The following is an 11,840-nucleotide window of genomic DNA, read 5'->3' as shown; positions in this document are numbered from 1 at the left end:
ACACACACACACACACACACACACACACACACACACACACACACACACAGAGCCGAGGTGGGGAGGAGGTGGCACACCGTCCGCTTCAGTCACCTCCAGATAGGAGGAAATGACAGGAACGCGTGTCCCGCCAAGCAATGACCTGGGTGCACCAGGCCCATGGTGGCGTGACCCCTCCTCTGTCCACGCCACAGCCGCGATGACATTAAGTGACAAAAGGACACAGTCCCGAGCGCTGGTCAAGAGCAGAAACCGACCCACACGGGTTCTCGGGGGGACGCCGGGTGCCCTGTCTCTGATGAGCGCTCCGGGGCTCCCCCGGCAAGCGTGGGGTCACGGGTGGTGTCCGCCCCTGCTCGTTAGTGCCACAGCCCCGCTCCACAGGGAAGGGCGTCCCTGGGAGGCAGCCCCGGGGCCGGAGGGGCCTGAGGAAGCGAACGGTCCTTGAAGCAACAAGTGGAACGCAGAAACCCAGATACGCAGCTCCGCACGCCCCGAGTAGCCAGGCGGAAGACAATCTTGAAGTCGCAAAAGGACAACTCAGAGAATAGGAACATTCCGAGTGAAATTCACGACACCGAATCAGGCAACTGAGTCCACAAGTTCTTTACTCCATCAGCCGGGTCCGGAGGCCGTCCGCCTGCGCCAAAACGCGGGACGCCCGCAGCTGCCGCCAAAAGCGCGGAGCAGACGAGCGCACAGGACAGCGCATCGTTCGTCGTTCTCACGCTGACCGTCTGCCCGAACAATCTCGCTTCCGTGGCCGTTGGCAAACCTGGAATTACATACGTGCCTGCCGTCTGCAGCTCCTGAGACGCTCTGGCCGGGTGTGCCGTGCTGGCACCGGGCAGCCAGGGCCCACCCCCACGGCTTCGTGGAGGAGGCGGCGGGGAGCAGCGGTCCGGGCTGAGCGTGAGGTCGGGCGGCCGCGCTCTGGGCGCCGTGCTACCTGTCTAGAGCGCACCGCGGGGCCCGCAGCTGTGCAGAACCACTGGGAACTCGGAGCCAGCCAAGCTCCGCGGGACCGGGAGGGAGGCCCACCAATGGAGACATCGTGAAGGTGTGACCAATGGGCCCTGTGGCCGAAAGAAATGGTGCCTAAGCGTCGGACCCCCGTCACCGCGGAGTGGAACCGCTCTGGGCAGGTGGCCAGCGTACACAGTCAAGAGTGCCCACGTGCTTCCGAGCAGGGGAGACACCAGAGGCCCATGCGAGGGAGGGAATGGGGGCTGCAGGGTTGGCCTATGGAGCTGGAGGTCCTGGCACACGGCCGGTGGTCATGGTCAGGGCAGAGGCCAGGCCACAGGCGGAGGGGAGTAGCAGGGCAGCCCTCACCAAAGGAGCCAAAGGCAGGAGACGGCCAAGTAGGGGCTGGCCGCCGAGTCGGACACCGGAGAACAGGGGGATGGAAGGCGAGCCCTGGACCTGGTGACCCTGCAGAGCGGCGGGCCAGGCGGGAGCTGGGGTGACGGGAGAAGCCGGGCCATGCCCTAACGGCTTACTGCCAAATCTTACAGACCCCGAAGGGGCGGGGTGCTTCTAACCGCTTCCGTCCTTCCTAAGGTGCCCTGGGATGACCTCCGCTACCTGTTTGGAGAAATCATGTACGGCGGCCACATCACGGACGACTGGGACCGGCGGCTGTGCAGGACGTACCTGGCAGAGTACGTGCGGGCGGAGATGCTGGAGGGCGAGGTCCTGCTGGCGCCAGGCTTTCAGATCCCCCCCAACCTGGATTACAAGGTGAGGGAGTGGTGATGCTGGCCTGGCCGGCGCTGGGGCCCGCCTGGCGTCGCAAACAGGGTATCCGTGGTTGAGCTCCGAGAAGCCAGGCAATGAAAATGAGAGCCAGCTCGAAACAGCCTCGGTGGGGGGGGGGCACATGGAGATGGTTCATGTGACTGGGGGGGCCGGGGGGGCAGCCAGAAAGGGGGTTAGAGAACCAGGCGGGTTTGCGCAGAGGGCAAGGCGTGGGCAGAACCCTGGGTCAGAAATGCTTTGATGGGTGGTGGACACGGGTTCTGGTTAGCACAGCCTCGGCAGCCCACCCACCCCACCCCTTCTCAGGGTTACCACGAGTACATCGATGAGAACCTGCCCCCCGAGAGTCCCTACCTATACGGCCTGCACCCCAACGCAGAGATTGGCTTCTTGACAGTCACGTCAGAGAAGCTGTTCCGCACCGTCCTGGAAATGCAGCCCAAAGAGACCGACTCCGGGGCAGGCACTGGAGTCTCTCGCGAGGAGAAGGCAAGAGGCTTCACGGGCAGGGCCCGGAACCTGGGGTCGAGACGTGCGCCCCCAGAAGCCGGGGTGGAGCTGCGAGCTGCCTAACAGGCCCAGGGGCCGTCCCCCAACCCCAGGCCTGACTCCCCGCAGCCTCTAACTTGGCCCAGCTGGTGTGCGAGCAGCAAGTGGGGGGCTCCTACCCAGACGAAACAGAACAGCCCCTCCCCATGAGCTCAGAAGACCCCAGGGGTCATCCCATTCACACTCGAAGAAACAGAAAAACTTCAGGCAGCTTAAGAGCTTTTAACCTGCTCTCGCTTGTCTGGTTGCCTCTGCCGCCCGTGAGCAGTTACCGCCTTTACGCTGCTCAGTAACTTCTGGACAAGCTCCGGCAGCAGCCAGCAGAGTATCCGGCTTAACCAGTAACAGCCCGTTCTGGGCCGGAAGACCCTCAGTGCTGTGAGGCCTCATGGCCCTTTCTTGGCCTCACGACTTCTGGCAGCCGAGCTGTACGCAGCCCCGAGTGCGTCCCCTCCTGGAGAGGGTGTGACCAGCAGGCTCCCACAGAAGCCCCCTGGGAGACCTGCAGGTCACAATCCTGTGGGTGGCAGCTGATCTGACCAGGGCTTGGGTTTGGGTGGGGGGGGCTGTGCACTGGGCAACGCCTGCAGGAACCAGGCTAGGGCGCCCTGCAGCTCCCAGGGGTACGGTCCCATGGCCTTGACGACAGGACCGAATATTCAAAGCCTGTTGGCGGAGATTCCCTCCTCTGGTCAGACGAGCAGTTGCACCTCCGTGACCCTGACCCTTGGGCAACTCCGCCGCCCTTGGCTCCGGGAGCCCTCGCTGCGAACCTCTGGGGCAGGCTCTCTGATGCGGACGCTGGCCGGGGGCTGGCGGGCACAGGCAGTGATGGGCTTGTCGGGGACTGACTTCCAGGTGAAGGCCATCCTGGAGGAAATCCTGGAGAGGGTCCCGGAGATGTTCAACATGGCTGAGATCATGGCGAAGGCGACTGAGAGGACGCCCTACGTGGTGGTGGCCTTCCAGGAATGTGAGAGAATGAACATCCTCACCAACGAGATGCGCCGCTCGCTGAAGGAGCTGAGCCTGGGGCTGAAGGTGACAGGGGACAGCCAGGACTCAGGGACTGGACGCAGGAGGCGGGCGGGCCACCGCCGGGCACTGCAGGACACGGGGCCCCGGGCCCTGGGTGTTGGCACAGCGCTGCTCCCTCTAGGTTCCCTAGTCCGGAGCTGCGGGCCCACCAGGCTACGGGGGCGCACATCTTCCCGGGACTTGTGGCACGGACAGGGTGGGAGAAACAAGACGTGGGACTTGCCAGGACCACATGCCCCCAGCGCCCCACCCATGTGTGTCTCAGGGGGAACTGACCATCACGACCGACATGGAAGACCTGTCCACAGCGCTGTTCTATGACACCGTGCCCGATCCATGGGTGGCCCGGGCCTACCCCTCCATGATGGGCCTGGCGGCCTGGTATGCCGACCTACTGCTCCGCATCAGGGTGAGGACACTCCGGGCGTCCCAGCAGACCCCCACCCCCAGGGCCAGCAGAACATGGGCTAAGAAGGGGGAGTGTGTCCCCACCAAAGGCCTAGAGGCCCCCCACTGGCCTGGCCTTTGTCGGAGCAGGGCCGGAAGGGCCCGGCCCGCGCCACACAGCCCACGATGCAGGCGCCTTCCACAGAAGGGAGGGGACAGCGGCCCGACAGTCCTCTCCGCCAGAGCCCACAGCCCCTGCGGCACCCGTCAGGGGAGCCGCCTCGACAATGCCCCCTTTGGGACCCCACACTGTCCTCGAATGTTGAAGCCCCTCCCCAGACCCTCCTCTTCCCATTCCCTCATGTGAAAGGGAGCCGGCGGGCACCGGGCTCGGCTGAAACCCGTTTCCGCCAGGAGCTCGAGGCCTGGACGACGGACTTCGCCCTGCCCACCACCGTGTGGCTGGCCGGCTTCTTCAACCCCCAGTCCTTCCTCACGGCCATCATGCAGTCCATGGCCAGGAAGAACGAGTGGCCGCTGGACAAGATGTGTCTGTCTGTGGAAGTGACCAAGAAGAACCGGGAGGACATGACGGCACCGCCCCGAGAGGGCTCCTACGTGTACGGGCTCTTCATGGAAGGTAACGAGAGTGCCGGTCTGAGGAAGCTTCCAGAGCCAGTCCCGCTGGGCTGGAGGACAGAGACGAGCAGGGAGGGCCAGGTGGCGGGGGCAGGCAAAAGGGGTGCGTCAGCTCGAGGCATGATGCTGGTGGAGACGCAGGACTCCGAGCATGCTCAGACAGCATCGGGGGACCAAATCTGCCACAGAGGGCAGCCGGCCTGGCTCTGTTGGGCCAGAAACAGCAGGTGCGTCCTCAGGAGCGAGCACCTGTTTCAGAGTGGTGAGGAGCACAGCCCTCCAAGGAGGGCCCAGGGGCAGGGAGCCTGGGGCAGATGGACTTCTGGGGGTGCCAGCGTTCTCACCGCAGTCCCAGCTCCGCGGGGCCCGGCCGAGCAGCAGCACGGAGGGCACCGGCCGCCCCCACCAGCCCGTCCTGAGCTGGCGGAGGCCGCGGGGCTGCCAGGCAGCCTGGTCCCTTAGACCTGTCGGGCTGAGTGCCAGCTTTTCCACCACAAACTGTCCCCCTCAGCGACTGATGCCACCCCCTTACCTGTGGGGCGTCAGGGCTTAGCCAGCAAGGGCTCAGGGCTCCCCGGTTCCCACATCAGAGACAAGCACGACAGAGGCCGCTCTCCACGTTTATTTTGGAGTGACGGACAGGAAACACAAACACCATTAACAGGCTGAGTAGAAACGACAGCAGTCTGGTTAAAGGCAAGTCACAGGTGCGCGTGCACTAGGACCGGTGCCTGTGCGTGCACACGCGGACGGGGCGATGTGCATGTGGCCTCCTGGGACTTCCAGGCGGAGCCACCACTTCCTGCCACTGAGGCTGACGAGGCTGACCGACAGGTTTGAAAACACCACATACGTAAACAGGTGGCCCCGAGAGCTGGAGGCGGTGCCGTCCCTCAGAGGCACGTGGCGGGGTCCCCGCAGTCCCCGAGGGCCCAACACTCTGCCGGGTTCTGTGCTCACAGCCACGCGTCCGGCCGTGCCCGCGCTGGCCCAGCCCCTAGTGCCCCCCGCACCCCAGCTCGCTGCCGGCATGCCATGCGGCGCCCAGGCACGGCCTCACGGGCCAGCCTGCGCTCACGGTGCTGTCCTGCAGGAGCTCGCTGGGACACCCAGACCGGAGTCCTCGCCGAGGCCAGGCTGAAGGAGCTGACGCCGGCCATGCCTGTCATCTTCATCAAGGCCGTTCCTGTGGATCGCATGGACACCAAGAACATCTATGAGTGTCCCGTGTACAAAACACGCATTCGGGGCCCCACCTACGTCTGGACCTTTAACCTCAAGACCAAAGAGAAGGCCTCCAAGTGGGTCCTGGCGGCCGTGGCCCTGCTCTTACAGGTCTAGTGTAGCTGGCGCCCTGCGTCCCCAGGCCGGGTCCGAACCCCAACTTCAAGTTGACAATTAGAAACTCGGCCCTGTAACTGTTACTTATTTTTACAGGAATTAATAGTTGCTATTTGTTCTAAGTGACCCTGGTACCTTAGAAGCGTGTCAAGATGGGCAGGCCAGAAGGGGGGTGCACAGAAGAGGGGGGCCAGGCCAGATTAAAACAGTGACATCACTAAGTTGTGCTCGTCTGATTCACTGGCGCTGGGAGCCCCCCGTTTCCACCACTGAGGCAAGCCCCCCAGGAGCCCTGCAGCCCGGAGGTCAGGCACGCGTCCCTGTGCCCACTAGCCGCTCAGAGGTGTGGGCACAGCAGCCACGGCTTCTGGCCCGATGGGCCACGCAAGCACCCTGCCAGCATGGGGCCAGAGCATGCCACACCAACAGGAACCGCCACCTCCACACAGTCCCCAGAGGTGCCGTTCCCTTCTCCCGAGGACAGAGAACCTTTCTTGACTCAGACAAAGCCTCCTCCCTCCCGGGTCCCAGGCGCTGAGACGGGCCAGTCCAGACATGACTTGGCCCCATCCACCACCCACTTCCTGAGCATGCGCACAGAACACCATGAACTCGATTCCCGGGACCACCTTCAAGTGCATCCTCGGAGGTTACTCCGAGTAACTCCCAGAGGCCATGAGTCCCTTTCCAGGAGGCACAGTGCCTTCCTTTCCTCCCACCCCCGCAGTCCCAACATCCCGGGGAGTCCCCCACCACACCCCGATGGCGGCCGGGATTGCTGAGGCACAGACAGCGCCAGCAGCAGAGAGCCACTGTTCAGCAGCCGGGGGTCCTGAATTCCCCGGGGGACACGTGCTGCAGCGAGCGCAGGAGCGCCGACAATCCCACCCTCTGCTCCATCCCCCAGCCAATCTGTTCCAGGTCCCGGAACCTGTCCAGGGAGACAGGACTACGGAAAACCACCAGCCCGAGGAGAAGCGCCCCCAAGCACTTGACCTACTGCACCCGGGGGCCGGTGCGTGCTGGTCCCGGGGCCGCCTTGGGATGACCTGGCTGATGCCTCAGGCCCTGACTTTTCACGGCCATTCCAGCCAAGCGAGCAGGCTGCCATTTGGGGCTGGCCGGGCTGGCGGCATACAGACGAGCAGGGGAGTGATGAGCCGGCACGCCAGGGGCGCAGGAAAGGCAGCTGGCAGGGCCTGCTAACTCTAGGGGAAGCCTGACCTACCACACCCTGATGTTCTCGGGCTCTCATGCAGGGCAAGGGGGTCCTCCAGGAACAACTGGCCTCGGGCTAAGTTCAATCTGATCCTGAAGTTTTGTGACTACTGTTTCCCAAGCAGTGTCACTGGAGCCACAGGAGAGGAGACTCCCTGAGACCTAACTCTGAGGGTAACAATCACAACAGCCCTGGGGCCTGGTGGGGCTCTAAAAAGAGAAGGAAAAACGCCCCTCAAATCCTGGTCAGGGAGCAGGAGGCTGAGGGTCCCACCCCTCCGGGGCAGCACGGCAGGAAGGCGGAGCCCCTGCAATGGCTGCTGGGTGGCCCCTCTGCTGGCCAGGAGGGGTCACTGCTGCCCTTCGTGGCAGAGCTACAGAGCCAGTGGCAACCACTCCTGGGACTAGAGAAAAAACTACCAGTGGCCATCAAGTAACTCATTTTTAATCCCTGGTAATAACCACAAAATGGGAAGGTTTTGCAATTTTGCCTGTAGAGTCTGAAATAAAACAGCCATTTCTTCCGCACATACTGCGGTTAGCAGACAAAATGACCTCCCAGCTTTCCCAGAGATGATTCACCTTTGGGTTGCAATCCAGTGACAGGGACCCAGGGACTGTGCCTCTATAGTTGCTATGGGCCCTGGAGCCCCTGCCTCTGGGGGGTCCGGAGACGGTCCGCAGAGACAAAGGGAGCAGCTGAGCATGGAGGGCAGAGGCCCCGATTGCTCAAGCCGGGCTGTGGCACGATGTTGACTCTGGTCCCACAGAATCTGCAGGATATGAACGCTGTTTACCGAAAGCCTCTCTCCAAACAGAAACCCAGTGCCCCTGGCTCATTCTTTTGGCTTCTCTAGTCTAATTGTCCCACAGGACAATTTAATAACTAGTTCGAAAGCAAACAGTGTTAAGTGACGTACCGCTGCCCCAGAACAGCACAGCCACAGCCACCGCCAACCCCGCTCCTGGTTCCCAGCCACGAAAGCCTGCAGATGCGCCGGCCCGCTGGGGAGAGGCTGCAGATGCTCTGACAAGGTGTTCCTAACACTGGAGCACCTCAGGCACAGCCAGGCTGTGCAGACAGGCCAACCCCCCTTCCAGAGCCCCCCAGGGGGACCACCAGCAGCCGCCAGCCCTCGCCAGCCCTCGGGCAGGGTAGAAAGCTACTGCCCCCGCCCAAGGAAGAGCTGCCACACCTGGGGCCCCCGAAGGCCTTCTGTCAGGAAGGTCTTTCTCTGTGCAAGGTTCGAGCGCCTGGAGACGCAGAGATTGGGCAACAAAGGTTGTGAAATCTGCTCCTGGAGACACAGGGCAGTTGGGGCGGGTGGACAGCCAGGCCTGGGACGAATCGACGCGCTACGTGTTCCGAAGATGCCGCGCTGTGAGATGACGACCCACACCGCGTTTTAGGCAGATGCAGTAAAAATGAGGTTCACTCTTTCACAAAAAGAATCGCAAAGAAAAAAGAAAAATGAGGGGAGCCCACAGAAGAAAAGAGACTTAGGTGATGCATCACCATATTACACAAGGTCTGGACCTTACCCGGAACCTCAAGTCCAATACATGGAAAAATTGTAATAAAAAAATATCAGGCGACTGACACCGTGAAGGTGGCCGGGGTTTCTGCTGACTCTAAGGGATGCTGGCTCACGCTTCAGCCGGAACGCTGGTACAGTGTTTGGCTGGGGCCGTCTGTGAGACTTCAGATCTGAGGGGCGGCCAGACACACACACTATCCAGAAATACAGAGCGGCACGTAAACCTCAGTAGAAACAGGTGAGAGTCAAAGCAGCTGCTCGGGAGGCGAGCGAGGCGGAAAACCGCTGCACCGTGTCGGACGGCTAGTGGTACATTCCTCTCTAAATCTGCACATTTGATGGGGCGCCTGGGTGGCTCAGTGGGTTAAAGCCTCTGCCTTCGGCTCAGGTCATGATCTCGGTCCTGGGATCGAGCCCCGCATCGGGCTCTCTGCTCAGCGGGCAGCCTGCTTCCTCCTCTCTCTCTGCCTGCCTCTCTGCCTACTTGTGATCTCTGTCAAATAAATAAAATCTTTAAAAAAATAAATAAAAAATAAATTTGCACATTTGAATAAAATTAATGAAAATATGGAGGAAAAACTAAATGATGTAATTAAACACAATTTTGTTTTAACGAAAGAAGTCCGGCACCAGCACCCAAGGGAGCCCCTGCCATGCATCTGTGTGTACCCCCTCCCTCCTTGGCTGGTGGCCCAACACCCCGCAGAGAGCCAGGAGACGAGTTCCCCTGTGGGGCCGTCTGGGAGAAGGACAGCATCACTCGGGAGAGGCCCCACCTCTACCGGCAGCCACACCCTGCCCGACCTCCCCGCGTCGGCACAGCCAAGCAGCAGCCCGAGTCAGCCTTGCTCGCGTCCCCCTGTGGGCCACAGCCAGTGGCTCTGGGGGCCCAGCAGCAGCCTCCATCCCTAGGGGCAGAGCGTGACCTGTCACTGAGCGTCCCTCCTGCTCCCACCGCCCTGGGCGCCACTTCACGATGCTGGCCCGGGCCGTGGTGCTGGTGTGAGGGGGAAGGACCACCCCATCTAGCTTCGGGCCTGGAAAACTTCGATGACACCCATGGTGACCCGCGGGACAGAGCCCTCGAGCCCTAGCGAGACATCCCGGCGACCACCCTGAGACAGAACCCCCGTGACCCACATGCAGCCCCGCAAGGCAGCACCTGTCGGTCCTCAGAAGAAGTTCTTGATCAGCGGAGTCACCATCTTCACCCACAGCTTCACCTGCCGGCTTGGCTGCTCAAAGGTGGCGGAGGACACCACACCTGAGCGCAGGTAGAGCTGCTCCTGCTCCTGAGGGGGAAGAACAAACAGGCATCAGGGTCTCCTGCAGCTCTGGATGCCACGGTCCCCGGCCCCGACGTCCCGCATGGAGCCAGCTCAGGCGCTGGGGGGCAGGGGGGCGGCGGCGCCAGGCAGGGGAGGCCGCCTGAGAGCCGCTGGAAAAGAGCTAAATTCATGCTCAATCTGGCTGCGCAACTTAAAGACATGTTCTTGAAATGGGAGGGTTTCTCCTCTCTCAAGCTGGCACAGAGTTGCTCTGTGACCGTGGTGCCCAGAGCCGACAGAGGCCGTGTGCTCCGCCACCGCAGACGGGGTCCCCGCATCTTCCCGAAGAGCAACTTGGCAACAGGTGTCAAAGCCTTAAGAAGCCCCAGTTGCAGGGATTTATCCCAAGGGAGAGCTGCGCACCCGAGATCTCTGCGATCTTGTCGTCTACCCCAGTGCCGTTCATGACCGGGAAAAACTGGAAAGCACCTAAATGTCCACCACAACTGATTAAAGATAATAAACCCATATGACAAACCAGCACGCACCACAAGATAATCACATTCTAGAAGACAACCAAGAATATAATCCTAACTCTGTTAAGAAGACAAGTCATGCCTTTCCACACACACAGAACGAGAGGGAATCCTCAGAGTGACTTCCGTGACGTTTCTGAAAGGAGGGGCAGGCACCTTCCAATCTTTCTGAATTTTTACAATGAACGTTTATTTAATATTTAAAAACAACTTTAAAGACACTCATATAAACCTTCTCTTAAACTGTGCTTATAATCTGAGAGGAAACGCTTTCCTAAACGACACACTCCCTAAGTCCTGTGTTTCCATCAATAAGGTATCGGACGAAATGGTCAGAAAGTTATCCCACTGGTTCCCACCACTAGGCGGGGAGAGAGCCATCACTCTCCGGATCTTGGATCCCTTTGTCCAGAACATCCCAACGACGCCACACCACCATGAGGACCTGAGAGAATGGCCCTGAAAACAGGGCCCACTATGGGCCCAGGGGTGCCAGAGGGAGTGCTGGGATGCTCAGACCGCCCAGGGAACTGAACGCGCTCTTCTCTGGGGGCAGAGACGCCCCAGCAAGAACGGGGGGTCAGAGGACACGACAGGAAGTGTCCACAGCTTTCCTGTCCGGGGCTGGACAGACCCAGGAGCCCGACTTCATTTCTCCTGCATGGTTTTCAGGCTCACACCCTCGCCTCTCTCTCGAAGCCAGGGTCCACGCACTTCCGAGCTGAGCGGGCTCCTGGGTGCCAGCAGCGAGGGCCCGTTCCCTGGCTGGACGTGCCAGATGGAGGAGCCACCTGCGGCCTGGGGGACAGGCCTGCAGAAGTGTCCACAGACCCGGCTCCAACTTCATGCTCTCAAACGAATACTCAGCCAAGATTTCAATTAAATCACCAGAGACACTTATGGTTCCTCAGAGACCCCAAAACAGGGCCGGAGAAGGAAGTCAGCTGGTCAGAGTTACAATGCTGGCCAGGGGAGTCTTTCTCGGGTCACAAGTGGTAAACCGTGTTCTCCGAACAAAACCAGGAAGCTTTCAGTTTTGATTGTGCGTACTAAGTGAAGGGAGGGGCTTTGGACTCTGATAAAAATACCTTTCCATTCCCAGCGCCCAGTGCGATAGAGTAGGGCCCTTCCCTCTATCTCCCCAAGGAGAACAGGAGAGCAAGGACACGGGCAGCCAGGATTCCAGGGACTTTCTCGGCCGTGGGGAGGTTGTGTGGCAGGGCAGTCCCAGGATCAGGCACTGTAGGGCCACCTGGCGGGAGCAGGGGGGCTGCAGGCCCAGCATCCAAGTATACAGGTAGAATGATCTAGAAATGCGTTTCTGCATTTCACAAGCACAGAAATCAGTGTGCCTCTGGAGAAGGAAGGGCCACAGCAGCGTGAACTGCCACCCTCCCACAGCCTGAAGCCCCTGGGACTCAGGTTTGGGAAGAAAAGGAAAATATCCCAAATATGCCATTTGGGAAAACAGCTCCTGACCACAACCCGTCCAGCTTCCCTCCAGATCCAGGATGTGGGTTCAATCCCCTTACTCAGGAGGTCGAGGAGAGGGACCAGGACCAGGC

The 11,840-nt window shown here is 60.9% G+C and overlaps 2 protein-coding genes across 4 annotated transcripts in view; one reads left to right on the top strand and one right to left on the bottom strand.

Annotated features, from left to right (window-relative positions):
- LOC111160287 (dynein axonemal heavy chain 17) overlaps positions 1-8,811 on the top strand; it is a 95,261-nt gene extending 86,450 nt beyond the window's left edge. Inside the window, exons 75-80 of the mRNA XM_022523225.1 lie at positions 1,564-1,743; positions 2,068-2,250; positions 3,169-3,351; positions 3,614-3,757; positions 4,150-4,375; positions 5,468-8,811. Coding sequence (XP_022378933.1) covers positions 1,564-1,743; positions 2,068-2,250; positions 3,169-3,351; positions 3,614-3,757; positions 4,150-4,375; positions 5,468-5,715 — 1,164 coding nt within the window. The 3' untranslated portion in view covers positions 5,716-8,811. The remainder of the gene's footprint in view (positions 1-1,563; positions 1,744-2,067; positions 2,251-3,168; positions 3,352-3,613; positions 3,758-4,149; positions 4,376-5,467) is intronic.
- Positions 4,982-11,840, bottom strand: part of LOC111160288 (phosphatidylglycerophosphate synthase 1) — a 36,002-nt gene continuing 29,143 nt past the window's right edge. For 2 of the 3 annotated variants that reach the window (XM_022523226.1, XM_022523228.1), the window contains 2 exons: positions 9,634-9,763; positions 4,982-5,560 (listed from right to left, as the gene is read on the bottom strand). In XM_022523226.1, the coding sequence (XP_022378934.1) occupies positions 9,644-9,763 (120 nt within the window). In that variant the 3' untranslated portion in view covers positions 4,982-5,560; positions 9,634-9,643. Of the gene's footprint in view, positions 5,561-9,633; positions 9,764-11,840 lie in introns of those variants that run through there. The other variant, XM_022523227.1, reaches the window with a different exon arrangement.

Source organism: Enhydra lutris, unplaced genomic scaffold, assembly GCF_002288905.1.
Source record: "Enhydra lutris kenyoni isolate GAN:26980312 unplaced genomic scaffold, ASM228890v2 scaffoldscaffold75, whole genome shotgun sequence".
Classification (NCBI taxonomy): Eukaryota; Metazoa; Chordata; class Mammalia; order Carnivora; family Mustelidae; genus Enhydra; species Enhydra lutris.
This window is presented reverse-complemented; position numbering and strand designations above follow the sequence as displayed.